The following is a 16,177-nucleotide window of genomic DNA, read 5'->3' as shown; positions in this document are numbered from 1 at the left end:
AGGAGGGGGAGGAGGAGGACAAAGGAGGGAGGAAAATGTTTTAAAGAGCATGCGAGAGTTAGGGGAATTGTTAATTTTGTTGTGATAGTATGTCCTTTTAGCAGTGGAGACATTAGCAGAGAAGGAAGAGAGGAGTGACTGATACACATTAAGGTCAGTAGTATTTTTTTATTTGCGCCACACCCTTTCAGCAGCCCTGAGCTTAGAACGATACTCGCGGAGAACATCAGACAGCCAAGGGGCAGAAGGGGTGGTACGGGCTGGCCTGGAAGACAAGGGGCAGACAGTGTCTAAACAAGATGTAAGAGTGGAGCAGAAAGTATCAGTACAGTAGCACTGTTAACATCAAGAGATGCTAACTGTTTAGGGGGAAGAAGCGAAGATGAAACCATAGCAGATAGCCGGGAGGGTGAGAGTGAGTGTAGGTTACGTCGAAAGATGACGTGTGGAGGGGTATGTGTTGTGTCAGGAACCATGTTGAGGTTAAGAGTGAGGAGGAAGTGATCCGAGGTGTGCAGTGGAGTAACCAGTACATGATCAGTGGAGCAGTGTCGTGTGTAAATAAGGTCCAGTTGGTTGCCTGATTTTGTGAGTCGCACGGTAGAGTCAATGGTCTTTACACTCTTTGGTCTTCACACGAGGAGGCCTTCACACGAGGGCTGCCGCAGTCTACTATCCTTTTTTATACCCGTTTGACAAAACGGAAATTGAATTCAGCTGAACACACTTTACTGTTTATCACAACAAAGGGCTAAGCAAGTGCATGACACTGACAAGGTATGCGATAAAGTACGAGACCAAACGCAACTTCAGCACATCTCAACACAGTAAACAAAACAAGCGTTTCCTAGCAACGACAACTGCGCTAAACACTAATGAGACAAGAAATTAATATTTTATATTAATATATATTTATATAGCTTTTATTTGTATATTTTCAGTTGTCATTTTAATTTTAGTTTTAGTAATTTTGTTATATTAGATTTAAGCTTTTTCAATTTATGAACAATGATTTTTAGTAGTTTTAGTAAACAATAAACAATAACATCACTGTTTCTCATGATGTCACATTAAATCTTGTAATTGACGTAACTATTCACTCTTTGTATAGTCAAACGAGCAGCTCAGTACTCAGCTGTCTGCTCTAGAGGCTGAGAAGGCGGGGCTTATGGAGACTGTATCTCAGAAGGAGGTGGAGCTATCCAGTTTGGGGGTGGAGTTAGAGCGTGTGCAAAGCAGTCTGACCAATGAGAGGGAGAGTGGTGTGAAAGCTGCTGAGACCCTGCAAAACCAACTCAATGAGAAGGTGAAATATTCTGTGTTTACTATTGATTTTAGTTGCCTTGTTATAATAGTGGCTTTGTATGAGTTCAGATTCATTATACAAGATGACAAATGCTGTAAATATCACAAACATGGGGTCTAAAATGCCTGTTTTCATTGTCTTTCTATCTGTAGGAGAGTCGTGAGCAGGCTCTGGAGAGCAAGCTGGTCTCTCTGCGCTGGGCGGCTTTGCGGGCAGCACTAGAGGAGGCGGGGAGGATCGTACAGGACAGCCTGAATCAGCTAGACGACCCTGCACACATCAGCTGCACCAGTTCAGCCGGTCAGTGACCAGCTCAAATTACCTTAATCCTTCCCACTGAATATACCACACAGCAGGAATTGCCCTACGAGAGCGTAATAAATATTAAAAGACCTTCTTGTGTGTGTAGATTACCTGGTGTCCAGATGCCAGGTGGCTCTGGACTGCGTGGAGAGACTGCAGTCGGCCAGAGACGGCTTTGTATCAGATAACACAGGTGAATTATATGCACACACACACTCATTTCCCTACTTAACCAGCATTCATCAATGTACCATTCACTCCAGCAGTGTTGCGAAAGTTACAAGATAGCTTTACAAGTTACACATCATTTAAAGTAGTTAAAGAACAGCAATGTTACTCTCTCTTTTAGTTAGCTTAATTGCAGCTTCCTAAAGAGAATATCTTTTAGATAATTCTCATTGTAAGAATTTAGGTAAGATTTTTAAAGCTTAAAAGAAGTCTTATTTTCACCAAGGCTGCATTTATTTGGTAAAGTATAATACAGTAGTAATAGAGTGTTATTTGTTCTTCTGATGGCAAAGCTGAATTTTCAGCATCATTACTACCGCATTTATTATTGTTATCAATATTGAAAACTGTTGTGCTGTTTAATGTTTTAGTGGAATTCATGATTTGACACTTTAAGTGGATGAATGACACTTTTTTCAGGATACTTTGTCGAATAGAAATTTTAAAACAACAGCATTTGTTTGTAACAACATTATTTGTTACATTATAAATGTCTTTACTGTCTCTTTTGATTAATTTAATGCATCCTTGCTGAATAGAAGCTTTAGTTTTAACTCCAAAGTTTTAAGCAGTAGTATAATAAAGTATATAAAAAAACAAATTTATATATAATAAACAAATACAGTGATAATTTTTCTCAAAAAAAACATGAACAGAATTTATTGATTAACTCATTTTGTAGTCTACTTTTTTTATTGAAATGAGCTTTCTGAACAAACTGAAACATTAAAACAAATATCTGAATTATATTTGAAATGACTGTACTTGAGACAAAGGAAATTATTCTGTCAGACTGTTGTTTTGGCTCATTTGCTAGTAGGGCTGCACAATAAATCGTGACACATCCATGGTGTAGTGATTTGTCATGCTACAACGCTAACTGTTGGAAAAATTGTCCCAGTACTAAAAAATCAGCACAATTTTAAAGGCAGCTGAGCTACTTTACACTATTGAAAACTTATATCACTCCATCACTGTTCTGCACTGAAAATGCACAAGCTCAAAAAAAAATTCAACTAATAATATACCTTGTAAAAAATGATTCACCATGAATGCATTCAGACTTAATTTCATCACTTTTGTTGAGATGAGAGGCACTCATATGATCATGTTGAAACAGTTTCTCACTGATTTTCCTGTATGTGTGTGATAGATGTGTCTGGACTGGTGCGGGCAGTGACTCAGTTCGCTCACCTGGTGGGTGATGTCATCGTGCAGGGCAGCGCCACCTCCCACATGGTGCCAGTGGAGCAAGCTGACGGTGAGCACGAGACGTCAATCTCCCGAAACATATTCAAAAGAGCTGATATGTTATCATATCAGCACAGCTGATGCACCTCTATGTAAATTCTTCCTTAAAGCCACATTCATTGACATCATTGACACGTACACTGTATCGACCAATCAGCATCCAGAACTATCCGTTTGATATAGACAGCATAAATGTCATTTCTATTATTAAACTGTAAAATATTTCACAGCACTGCTATATCCACATATAGAGAAACATCCTACACTTTCTGTTTGACTTGGTCTACATACATCATGAATTGCATTAGTGTCACTGCGGTTCTGTTAATAACTCCGTCGCCGGAGGTCTGTTGGTTTCGGTAGAGCTGCTTTAAAGGAGCATGCCATAACTCAAAACGGCTAATGTGCGGTTCCCACGTGCACGAGCGATCACGTCACAGGAAATGTGTGTCTGCCCGAGCGTATGTGGAGTGTCTGCAGGTGACAGATGGCTCGTCTGACTGCTTTCTTTGCCTTTGTCTGTCTGTGGGCAGCATTGGCAGACAACGTGAAGGCGTGTGGCGCGGAGGCCCTGGCGTTGCTCTGCCAGCTCAAGGAGCAGAAGTCTAATGGGACGGCAGACTGCAGCCGGCTGAGGGCGGCACTGGATACCGTGATGGCCTTGGGCGAGGTGAGCGAGCCACTGAGAGACAGTCCTCATTTTAGTATAGTAACAGTGGATTGAATAAAGCAGCATGTAATTGGTAGAGAGAATCATTTTTATTGATTGATTTTTTTCACTGAGTCATTTAAATTAGGCCAAAACTAGTATGGGATACTTTTTTGTGTACTGGTTACTTCATACAGTATGTGATATACTGTGTACTAGCCAATGTTTAGTATATTAGTATTATTATAGTATTTGTTCATATTTTGATTTGGCTTTTAGTATACTTTCATTTTAAGGTGTCCTTGTTACAGTGTAATTATACATTTAAGTACTAAGTAGTTGTAATTAGCTACATGTATTTACTATATGGTTAGGATGAGGGTTTGTTTTATGGTTAGTTAGTTGCATGTAATTATGCATAATTTGTTATTACTATAGTAAGTACATGTAACATCTAACAAGGACACAGTCAAAGTGTTACCAGCTTTGGGGACCAGATTTACTATCAGTTTGTGCCTGCGCAAACCCTCTTTTGGCGTTAAAAAAACTACTGTCAGGATTTACTAAAGACACTCAATGGGAAATTAGCGCTTAGACACAGCTATTTTTGTGACTCACCTTATTGAATATGCATTTGTAGGAGTTTCCCTTCCGATCTGTAAATTTATGGGAGGAGAGTATTTAAATGAATCACTCAACGCAATTTTTTTGAAAAAAGATTTGCGCTCGTCAATTCACTGGTATTTGCGGCATTATTTAACGGCCAAAAAAAGCATGTCTTAAAAGCAGGCGGTAATTTGCGCTGCTCTTGGTAGATTGCGCTGGTCATTATGAAAATGAGACCTTGTCAGTAAATCACCCGCAAAATTTTCCCCTCCCATCGGCGCTTTTATGGAATTGCGCTCTAACACTAATTTGGCCTGTTTAGTAAATCTGGCCCTTTTTTACATTTTCAGTTTTCTTTTTAATTTTAGTTGTAGTAATTGTATGTGCTTTTGTCATTCTCTATTGTTTTTTTTTATATTTCTATTTTTTTTCTATTTAGTTTTATTAACAATTATAGTACTTTAACTTTTTTTTCCCAATTTTTCGCCAGTGCAACTTTTCTCATTTTCATTCAGTTTTTCAACTAATATTACATATTTAATTTATTTTCTTTTATTTTTTATTTAAATTTAATTATTTCAGTTAGCAATTTGTAACAGTTTTAGTCAACAATCCGATCAAATGAGTCAAGAAGGAAGGTTTTTAAAACTTGCAATTGATATTCAGATTTATTTTTCACGTTGGAATAGAAGGTTAAGGGGCTAATATGTCTTAATATTTGGCACTCCAATCAATTAAGAGTCAAGAAAGAGATTTTAATATCAGATAATCATTGGCCATACTGCAGATGAAAGCTCAAACAGATTGCATTGTGGGATACTGTAGTCCACAGAGTGTGCTTTGGTTATATGCCTCACATTTTAGCATTCAGTATGCATCATCCAGGTATTCCGTGAGTATGCATGCTATATAAATATGAAAAAGAAATAGATGTAGTATGCTGTTTTGTTTTCTCTGAGCAGAAGTTGCGTCCTCGGGGGCTAGAACTGCAGCAAGGAGAGCTGGGAGATCTGGTGGAGCAGGAGATGGCAGCCACATCGGCAGCTGTGGAGTCAGCCGCCGCCAGGATTGAGGTAATCAGACGACTCCCTGCTTTCCCTGTCCTACAGACAGATGCTTAATAAAATATGAAGTGCTCCTAAATCTACTCCTCTAATGTTTTTCCCCTTTGCTCTCAAACAGGAAATGCTCAATAAGTCCAGGGCGGTTGACACTGGAATCAAAATGGAAGTCAATGAAAGGTCAGGCTGACCAAGTCATGTGTTATTCATATAAATAATGTTTCTACGATTACTGTTACAGTTACAAAAGCAGTTTTACAGATTTAATTTGGGTATTCAGTGATCAGAATGTCTCCATGCTGAGCTTATTTCACTTGGATAGCGCTGCACGTTTACATTCACCCAGACACATTAGCAGACCCACCCTGGTGCATTCGAAACAGTCCTGTGAGTGTTTAAATGTTGCTCTCTGTCGCCCCCTGCAGGATCTTGGCGTCCTGCACAGATCTCATGCAGGCCATCAAAGTGCTGGTACTGTCCTCCAAAGACCTGCAGAGGGACATCGTGGAGAGCGGTAGGGTGAGTCAACCCATCTAACACTTTCAGGAAAACTCAAGCTTAAAATGACAGAAACGGGTGTTAATGAAGGTGCTGCTGTGTTCACAGGGGGCCGCATCTATGAAGGAGTTCTACGCCAAGAATTCCCGATGGACGGAAGGTCTCATTTCCGCCTCCAAGGCCGTGGGCTGGGGTGCCACCATGTTGGTGTGAGTATGTTAGACAGTGAGAAAATACAAATGTTTATCATTTTTGGAGGACGCTGTGACATAGTGATTAAAAATCTCAGTAGGTAACAGAAAGCTTGTAGGTTTTTATCAAATCAGATGTATTTTTCCATTGTATTTATTTTTTATAAATTCAGTTTTTATTTTTTTCTCAAATGCTGTGTTGTTCATTTTAATAGTTTAATTACATTTTGAATCATTAAAAGCATGTGCAATTAATTGAATTCATAAAACTTTATTATTTATTATTTATTAAAATGTTAATAATAACAGGGCCCTATTAAATCAGTTTTATTTTTTTGACATGCCCCTTCTTTTTTATGTAGAAATTCTGCTGTACTGTTTATATATTTTATAGATATGTTTTAAGCAAATTTATCATCAACAACTGTGGCTAATTAAGCCATAAAACTTGTAATCAAATGAAAATACAAAAATTGATATACAATAAAACATTGCCTTTTTATTTTTTGCCATATGAAGTGCTGCACAAAAATTTTTTACTGTATAAATTAAAATAAATAAAAACCTTTTTTGTGATTCGTTAAAGTTTTAATAAATTGTATTATTGTTAATATTATTACTTAGTACATTTTACAGTAGAAATAAAAACGGAGCCACTCGTTCACTCTTAGACGCACAGAACATGTAGACTTTATATTTCTTTTTGCGATTTAATAACTAAAAGACGTTAGTCCATATCGCAATTTGAAATTGATCGTGTAAAGCTCTACTTTTGATTTATTCATCCAAAAGTTGTCCAATTCTGTGACATTTCGCATTATACTGTAAATTACATTTTAATGACTGGATTTTGCAGTTCTGGAGTCTGTGTTTTCCACATTGCATAAATCATGGGGCCCGCTATGGTTTGAATCCTACACTAATTGATCTATGAACTATCACCATTGTACTAGTAAAGATTTTGTTTTTCTTCTTCTTCTTCCTGCAGTGATGCAGCTGATCAGATGGTGCAAGGAAAGGGCAAGTTTGAGGAGCTGATGGTGTGTTCGCATGAGATCGCTGCCAGTACGGCTCAGCTGGTCGCAGCATCTAAGGTACAACAACAAATTGCCAGCAACATTTGCACTTGAATGAACTTTAAAGCAGTATAATGACAGTAATCTATTTTATCTCTTTAGGTCAAAGCAGACAAGGACAGTCCAAACCTTTCCCGTCTCCAGCAGGCCTCCAAAGGGGTCACCCAGGCCACAGCAGGGGTCGTGGCATCAACCAAGTCCGGCAAGTCTCAGATCGAGGACACAGGTGAGGTTTTGTTAGACATGTACAGCACATCCTCCTGACTCAACTTTCTGAGACACATTTAGTTGTGAAGCTTATTTGGGAAATTCAGGTTCGAATTAGGCTTGCAACATTTCCCCTCATAATTTCATTCCCCCATTATTCATTAAATAAGATCCAGAAGAAAGTAGTAACAGTGGCAGCAACAGTCTCATTTTATTTCTCATTGACCTCCACAGTCTCATTGCCCCATTTCACATTTAACTATAGCTATGAAAACTGGTTTATGGTGCCCTCCAGAGATACAGGAATGAGCAAGTCTACACAGTCAGGCTCTCCTCCACACAAGCTCTTGTGCTGATGCTCTTCTCTGGAGGCAAAGGCATTTAAACAACACTGACCAGTCACATGGAGTCAGTGACATTGTGTTTCCTTTTATATCCAGACCAGCAGCAGATATTGTGGATGCAGCAGCTAGTAAAAACAGACACTTTTGATTCATTGATGGAGAGTGGAGAATCGTTGAAAAAATGTGTGTGTGTGTGTATGTGTATATACTGTATATATATATATATATATATATATAATATACTGTGTGTGTGTGTATATATATATATATATATATATAATAAAAAAATAAAATCTTGCTGATTTTAGCTTTGATAATGTTGAAAAGTCATATAAAAATAAAAAGTAAAAAATAAAAAACAATGAAAACTTAAATGTATACATATACTATAAATGTATACATATACTATAAATTAATTGTTTTTATTTAATACACATTTTCATTTTAAAATATAGTAGTAGTTGTTTATTTTTTCCAATAAACTTACTAAATAAAGTGCAATAAAACTATTATCACTATTACTAATTATTTTATTTTTTATTTAAAATGTGCATGTCATAGCCTGGTGAAATATAGATTTTATTGGACAAACACCTGCAAACAAGAAAATCATCTCAATAGTCTGAAAGCTGTTAGGCATGAACTAAAAGCCAAACAATTTCATTATTGATAAGTAATGCTGAATTCTCTTTATTTCAGAAACAATGGACTTTTCCGCAATGACACTCACTCAGATCAAGAGGCAAGAGATGGACGCACAGGTGAGAGTGTGTTAAACTGTTTCTCATGTATTTATGCAAGTATGTGAACAAATCTGACTAGGGATGTTCATTTTAACCGTTAACCGACAGTAAGAATTTTGACCGATTATTACAATCAGTTAAACGGTTTAAAAAGTCATTTATTTATATATTTTTTTCAGTAATTTATCAAAATATTTAAAAAGGTTTGCTGCATTGCTGCATAAAAAATTGCAAGTCGCATTTTATTATTTCATTCAGAAATAGGCCTAATGCCGACGCGAAATGTTTACAAACATTATAATAAACACTGTAAACATAGCTAGGCTATTTTAGTTCCCCTCACTCCACAACAAATCCTTCCAATTAACAGTATTTAGAAAAGAACAAGAAGCTATAGTTATATAAACGACAAGCCAAAACGAATTCATTTAGGCTAAAACAAAACTGAAAGCAACGTTGGGTCTCTCATTCGACACAAAGTCAAATGTTTCTGTATTCGCGATGTATTTGAATGGCAAATTATTCTTTATTATGTAGCCTACTTCACTCGCGTTCAAATATCCACGTAAAACAAAATGTTTTGCATAACATCACGGCGGTACGGTGATAACACTTAACGGCACAGATTTTACTACATATTTAAACTGAGCAGTGTGTTTTTTTCCATATGTTTGACTGACTATATTTTATTATGATAATGAACAGGCTGCAATGTCAAGGTAGCAATGCTTAACTGTGTGCGCGCATGCTGCGCCAGTGCAATCACTTGAATTTTTTCCTTCTAACAGTGGAATAAACTACTCCTTTTAGTCTTATAGATAATCGGAATTGTAAAAGTTTTGCCTTTATTTGTGTACATTCACAATAAAAACAAATCTTTGTGCTTTTGTAAAATAAGCCTAAAGAAAAATAGGATGCCGCTTTCTGCCGTCTGTTTCCTTTCGCACAGCACAAAAATGAACCGAAACTCTGCATAATAGGCTACTTGTTGCACAGTTTTTCTTTCGTTTTCTTAATTTATTTTTTAAGTAAAAATATATTTCTCATATAGGCCTATTTATTCGTTATATATATATAGCCTAGCTTTATTGTTTTTCTTCGCTCGCAGAAGCGCAGGTGCGTGATGTGATATGATGACCATGTGAATCCTCATGTTCTGTTGTTTGCTGCTTTTTGCGCATGTAAAATGAATCCCCGGGAAACAAATGTTAGTATTTTTAACGGTTCACAGACACTTATCCTTTCTAATTTAATGCAACTCTAATTTAAAATAATCTTGTCGGTTAACGGTTAATAATCGGTTAACGAGCGTCGGTTAAGAAAAATAACCGAAATGAACATCCCTAAATCTGACCATTTAACACGTCTCAGGTGCTGGTGCTGGAGCTGGAGACTCGGCTGCAGAAAGAGCGGGAACGACTGGGTGAACTGAGGAAGAAGCATTACCAGCTCGCTGGCGTCGCAGAGGGCTGGGGAGGAGAGGAAGAGGGTAAGACCCCTAGTAAAACCACAAACATCTGTCTGTCAACAACCCAATACAGTCTGACCATCAGCCAAAACTGCTTCCTCCTCAAAAATCATCCCAGAGTTCCCTAGCGAACAGAGTGGATTGAGATTTTTCAGGCTGAAGATGGAGTATCAAGCTAATAAGTGGCGCAAAGGGTGTGTCGTCGAGTTTGCTCGTACGTAATTCACTCTCTTTCTTTTTGTGTTGTCTGCAGGAACGGGTTGAGACTCATCGCGTTCTGTGCAGCAGCCCTACAGACGTGGCGCTTGACGTCTTTATATACACACTATCTTTCCCTTCTCCCTTTTTATTGTACTTTTTAACTCTTTGATTTCTTTATTGTACATTAAAGCCAAATAAAAGGTGCTTTTTTTTCCTAACCTGCTCCTTCCCCTGCCCATGGAGTCTGGAGACGTGAGGAGTGTGACGATATTGCGCAACGAAAGGGGAGGGAGAGGAAGGAAGTGGATGGCACATCACCTAGTGGACAGAGAGGGAAGTGCAGACTCGCTGAACTGTCCGAGTATTTCATGTCCTCTTCCTCCTTATACGGAACGGAGAATTTTCCCCATGTAGAACAATCCCGTCTCCCCGTGAAACATCCCATGATGCATTGCACAAGGGTGAGTCACCCCATTTTGCAGGAATTGACACTGGTGCTTTGATTCTTCCGGACTCAACTCTCACAAACAGCAGCAGTGTGCGACTTCCACACTGACCTCTCAAACGCATTCCTTAATGTCGCGTAGGATTGGCCTCGTCTGGGTCCGTCCTTCTCTAGTCCCCTAGCAGTGGTCACTGGACTAAAAAGAGCAATAGATGATGACCTAGTGTGGACTAACACCTGAAAACACTAGCAAACTCAACCAAGACTCACTTTTCTGTATTTAGTATTTTTTATGTCACGCTTTCCTTTGATTATGTTCCTGAGGCATTAATTTGATAGGAAAACCCTTAATAGATTTAATCCACTGGCTTTTAACTGTTCCACCATGTTGACTTATAGGGACAAACTGCGAAATAGCTCATCTAACGTATGATATTGTCCTGATACGTTTCACCAGTTTCAAATCCATGACTGAATATGAACTGACTGTTCATAGGGCTCATCGTTTTTGTTTTATAGCTCTATTTAGGTCATAGTTTCTTCAGATAGATATGGCACCATATTGTATCAGTAACGGCCCCTCAAACGGTCCCGTACGGTTTACTCACTGTTAATACGACAGTATCTGTTCATTCCTGTTGTCTTCTTCCAGCTCCACATACACGCACCCTTCACACTGAGGCAAGGAGAGACGTCCGTGCCTTCCAAAAGGGAAAAAGGGTCACATTCCCTCACAAAGACCTTTAAAATGGTGATCTGAGTAGCTTTAGGACAGTGTTTTAAATTTGTAGTTTGGTGTTGCGAACTGAGATCATGAAATCAGTAGAGTGTGGTGTGAGAACAGATGTAGCCATCCCTGTGTTCAAGGCTGGTGTGTTTCGTTTGGATTTTTGAGCTTCCCTTTTTAAACTGGATGTCTAAAAGGACAAAAATGGTACGGAGCCCCAAAGGGGACACGGTGATGGAAAAAATATGAGATTGGACGAAAAATTACATTTCACTGTTCTCGTAAAAGGGCTGAATTCTCCTGGGAAACTGCCTTCGCTCGCAAATCTTTTGCTTTCACTCAAAAAAGCACAGAAATATAGTTTTCCCTTCTACCTTATATTATTTCCATCACAACACAAATACAAAAGTTTCTCTAGGAAATGCAAAAGTTTTGCGAGAGACCGCAAAGCTTCACAAGAGAATCTAAAAATTTTGCAAGGGAACACAAAGTTTCTTGAGGAACGCAGGTTTTGCAATTGATGGCTAATATATTGAAGGAACGCAAAAGCTTTGTGAGCAAACACAAAGCTTCTTGAGAAAAAAAACGCAACCGTTTTGCCAGGAAGCGCAACGTGTCTCTAAGAAACAAAATATTTTGCAAGAAAAGTTTTGCAAGCGAACACAAAGTTTCTTGGGGAACACGGGTTTTGCTATTGAATGCAAATATATTAAGTGAACGAAAAAATGTTGTGAGCGAATACAGAGTTTCTTGAGAAAAATGCAAATGTTTTGCGAGCAAACAGAGTTTCTTAGGGAACGCAGAAGTTCTAAGAGCGAACGCAAATATATTGTCAAAAAAAAAATTCCTCATCTTTTTTCCATCACTATCTCTTTTTAGGAGCTCTGTAAAATGGGTCAAAATTCATTTGAAAAATATTTTGCTTTAAAAAAATCAAGTCTCTTAGAATTGTATATATTTCTCATTATTTACAGTACAAATATTACCATGATGTATAGCTACTTACAAGTGTACTTTACCATTTAAATTCTATAGTTTTATTTATAGTAATTCACATTAATTTAAGGGAGAATTATATATATATGGGCTTAATTTTCTTTACGCAAAATAGAGTTCATTTTGGGGGATTTTTTGACATTTCCTGACTGTTTTCATGAGATTCACACAAAACGGAGATGCATGAAGAATGTTAAGTTAAATGCATTGGGTTCAAGAGGTCTGTCCACTTCTGTCAAAGCAATGTAGACCACATAGCCTTGTAGACCACCACTGTCTGCCAGCAGCACAGCTCGCACCAGGGCTCACAGGGACTTGCAGTCTTGTAGTCATCTACAAATCAGGGTTACCTCAACTTCTCCACAAACTACCAGTCAGTAACTACAAAAGAGAAAATGATTGAGTTTAAGGGCCCCGTAGACTCAATATGAACATGCGTTGGCTAAACCATGAGTGCGTGCGTGTGTGTTCTTTAATACTAATATAACGTGTGTTTGGGTGGATGCTGTGTGACTGAGATGGTATATACTGTATATCCCTTATGTTGTTATGTTTTAATACCCTCATATTGTTTCACTCGTTGCACTGCTTTGGTCGTTATGTTAAGTTGCGACACTGGGTATTTAATTTCCGTTTTTTGGAGTGTCATCAATCATCACCTCCGGTAATAATGGTTTATTTCACCGTTTAGATTCGGTTGTCTAGTCTTACCAGCTCTGCCAGCCTCTAAACTGCCTCTCACTTTTGTTAATGGAGAAAAAAACAAGACCGCTCAGTAACATTTTGGAGAATATCTTTGTATGATATGTACTAAAACTGTGTGTGAGTTTGTTTTATTTTTCAGTTTTTAAATAAATATTTCACTCATTGATATAATCACTGTTTTGTCTTGATTCCGCTTGCCTAGATTTTTGTGTTACGTCATAATAATTGATATTACAGTCTGCATTGTTGAGGTTTTTGGAGGCCAGAGGGAAAAATCTCAACGCAAGCTTGTGTAATTATTCAGATGAAGCAAACGGTGAGTTATTCAGTTATGTAAAATGATTTGTTCGAGCAATAAAAACAATGACTGAATCTGTTGACATGCTCAAGATTATCCCTCCAGGTGTCACTAAATATTACAGCATGAGTTCACGCAGGTCAGAGAAGCTCATCTTGTGTTAGTCTAGTCTGAAGCTACATTATAACACTTTCTTTGGCACCCGATTTACTGTTTCCTCTCTCGTATGGGAATAAACAGAGCAGCCGCTAAAAACACAGCACATTAATATGAAAAAAAGTAGATACAAATGTAGTTTATTTAAAGTACATCTTTGTTCCTTACTTAACCCTAAATGGTACATATTAGTAATTTTTTTTAAATGTACTTTTGAAAGGGAACCACCTCAATGACTGTTTTGTACATTGCCCTCATTAATCAACAGAAACAGGACTGTAAATGAGCCTGATATTTCATCTGTTGTCCCTGACCAGTTATTAAAAAGGCTAACTAAAGTTAGAATAAATAACATATGATTTAGCCCAGGGCTGTCCAAACTCGGTCCTGGAGGGCCAGTGTCCTGCAGAGTTTAGCTCCAACTTGCCTCAACACACCTGACTGGAAGTTTCTATGCCTAGTAAGAGCTTGATTAGCTGGTTCAGGTGTGTTTAATTAGGGTTGGAGCTAAACTCTGCAGGACACCGGCCCTCCAGGACCGAGTTTGGACAGCCCTGATTTAGCCTATTACATTATTTTGGACCATTCCAATACATTTGGAGAATATATTGGCACATTCAGGTGAATGCATAAACAGAGGGAAAAAAATCTTTGCAGTTACCAATGACACACCAGATCAAGTCGAAGGGAGTTGTTTAACCTCTGATGTGGTACATTACATGAACTTCAGACATGTTTCACTGAGTTTGACAACCAGAGAGAGTACAAACATGTTTTAGTTGTACGTAGTATATTGTGTAGTTTAAAACCTAAAATGTCCCTAAATTATAGGCTATAAAATATTTCGATTTCCAACCACCAAAGGGCATCATTGACTGACAGCCTAAACGTTGACCTCATGACCTCGTTTGCAGCATTTACTTCGGACTCTATTTGTATAATGTTTATGGTCTTTTTGCCCAGGATAAGCGATATTTAGAAATTGTTGATGTGATGTCTACTGCGTACCCCAACCAAAATGAAATAAATATTTAACATGAACCCATATCTAGGATTATTTGCTGAAATTGATTTCAATACAATGAATATTCCAATACAAGTCTCTATATTGCATTATAATTAATATTCAAGATTTACAATGCAATCTTGCTCGGAGTGACATGCTTGGAAATTAAATTCAGTCAGTTATTTCTGTTTAGTTGTAAAGCGCGTACATTTTATTTGCTGATGTTTTAATTGACCAAGGAAGGTCCACATGGCTTTTTACTAGCGTGGCAGTTTGCATAGGAATTAGGTCTTTGAATGAAACTTTGACGTTGAAGTGTTCATTTGCTTATCTGATGATGTTTGCTGCTGTAATAAAGATTAATTTTACTCGCTCTCACTTTTAAGCGGGGAAAACGCCCGACTTTAAATAACGTTAACCCTTCACGTGCTAATGATGTTTGCGTTGTACGTATGTACAAGGAAACTTCAGATACAAATGCCTGACCGGTTAGGTAAAGTTGACTCATAAAAAGACGATTTCTTAATCGTTCAATAGAATGTGTGGGAATCACGGCAGTGGCGTTACTATGACGTCTTAACATGAAGCCACGAGCAGTACTAAAATAGAATCTTCGCTTATGCAGATTAAAGTAAAAAGGACGGTTTGTGCTACAAAGTGTCCATTAGGAGAAAGGAGAGGGCAAGAGAGTTGAGTAGCCTACTACCAGCAACTATTGACGAAATGTAGCTATTTAAAAACCGCCCAGTGCAATAATTAGAGCTGCATCTAGTAGTGCAATGCAGTGTGTAAATATCAGGCGACTACCTGACTTCAGTCCACTTGCCTTTAGCCAGCTTATAGGGCAGGTTTTCTTTGGCCTAACTGCTGCTTTTGGTCGGAATGGTGGGTTAACTGTGCACTGTGGGTATACTAACCCATCATCCTTTATTGATGAACTGATCGCAACCTTCCAGAAGACGAGTTTCAATAATGAGACTCAAGAATTTGGAGCAGCATCACTTTCATATTTAAAATGCCAGGGTCAAACCCCAGCTTTCGGACAGACCCCTGTTCATTATCGAACCCCATCCTTCTGCAAGACCCCTGCTCACCCTCAGAGCTGCACATTTGGGCAGGCCTCTGCTCACGGTCGAACCCCAAACTTCTGGAAGACCCCTGCTTCCAGTCAGGTCCCAGCTTTTGGACAGACCCCTGCTCACATTTGGACCCCAGGTTTTGGGAAGACACCTGCTTTTGGGCAGACCCATGGGCACGGTCGGACCCCAGCAGGTATTTATACTGGCCAACCATCATCCTCCATAGATAAACTGACTGCAGCCTTCCAGAGAATAAGTTTGAGTGTCACGAACTGCTCCCGCAAGCGCCCTGCTACTGCCTTATGTAGACTGGTAGGTACAGTTAAGCCACAGTCCTGATCATAACTAGCGTTAAAGTATGTTTTTAATATAGTGTTCAATCTAATCCATTGAATCACTGTTTGTGTTCTTTAAAAGGGAATGGAGACAGATGATACTCTGAAGATGTCAAGAAATTGCAAAAGACCCAGATGCTTCTAGTTCATGCCCATGGCTTTTGTTAATGTCTAATAAAAGAATGAATATGATATTCATTTGTGACATCCATTTCATGGATTCATGTTCATTTAACTACGTCAGTTTCTAAGGTGCAGTATTTCTGTGCTATATATATATATATATATATATATATAT

The 16,177-nt window shown here is 38.3% G+C and overlaps 1 protein-coding gene across 1 annotated transcript in view; it reads left to right on the top strand.

Annotated features, from left to right (window-relative positions):
• hip1 (huntingtin interacting protein 1) overlaps window positions 1-13,182 on the top strand; it is a 55,355-nt gene extending 42,173 nt beyond the window's left edge. Inside the window, exons 18-31 of the mRNA XM_016520910.1 lie at window positions 1,112-1,306; window positions 1,459-1,606; window positions 1,716-1,802; window positions 2,991-3,098; window positions 3,622-3,758; window positions 5,306-5,416; window positions 5,526-5,584; window positions 5,830-5,923; window positions 6,011-6,111; window positions 7,082-7,187; window positions 7,272-7,395; window positions 8,420-8,481; window positions 9,835-9,952; window positions 10,185-13,182. Coding sequence (XP_016376396.1) covers window positions 1,112-1,306; window positions 1,459-1,606; window positions 1,716-1,802; window positions 2,991-3,098; window positions 3,622-3,758; window positions 5,306-5,416; window positions 5,526-5,584; window positions 5,830-5,923; window positions 6,011-6,111; window positions 7,082-7,187; window positions 7,272-7,395; window positions 8,420-8,481; window positions 9,835-9,952; window positions 10,185-10,195 — 1,461 coding nt within the window. The 3' untranslated portion in view covers window positions 10,196-13,182. The remainder of the gene's footprint in view (window positions 1-1,111; window positions 1,307-1,458; window positions 1,607-1,715; window positions 1,803-2,990; window positions 3,099-3,621; window positions 3,759-5,305; window positions 5,417-5,525; window positions 5,585-5,829; window positions 5,924-6,010; window positions 6,112-7,081; window positions 7,188-7,271; window positions 7,396-8,419; window positions 8,482-9,834; window positions 9,953-10,184) is intronic.
• The last annotated feature ends 2,995 nt before the right edge of the window (window positions 13,183-16,177 follow it).

This window comes from Sinocyclocheilus rhinocerous, unplaced genomic scaffold (assembly GCF_001515625.1).
Source record: "Sinocyclocheilus rhinocerous isolate Xijiao unplaced genomic scaffold, SAMN03320098_v1.1 scaffold821, whole genome shotgun sequence".
In the NCBI taxonomy this organism is placed as follows: Eukaryota; Metazoa; Chordata; class Actinopteri; order Cypriniformes; family Cyprinidae; genus Sinocyclocheilus; species Sinocyclocheilus rhinocerous.
This window is presented reverse-complemented; position numbering and strand designations above follow the sequence as displayed.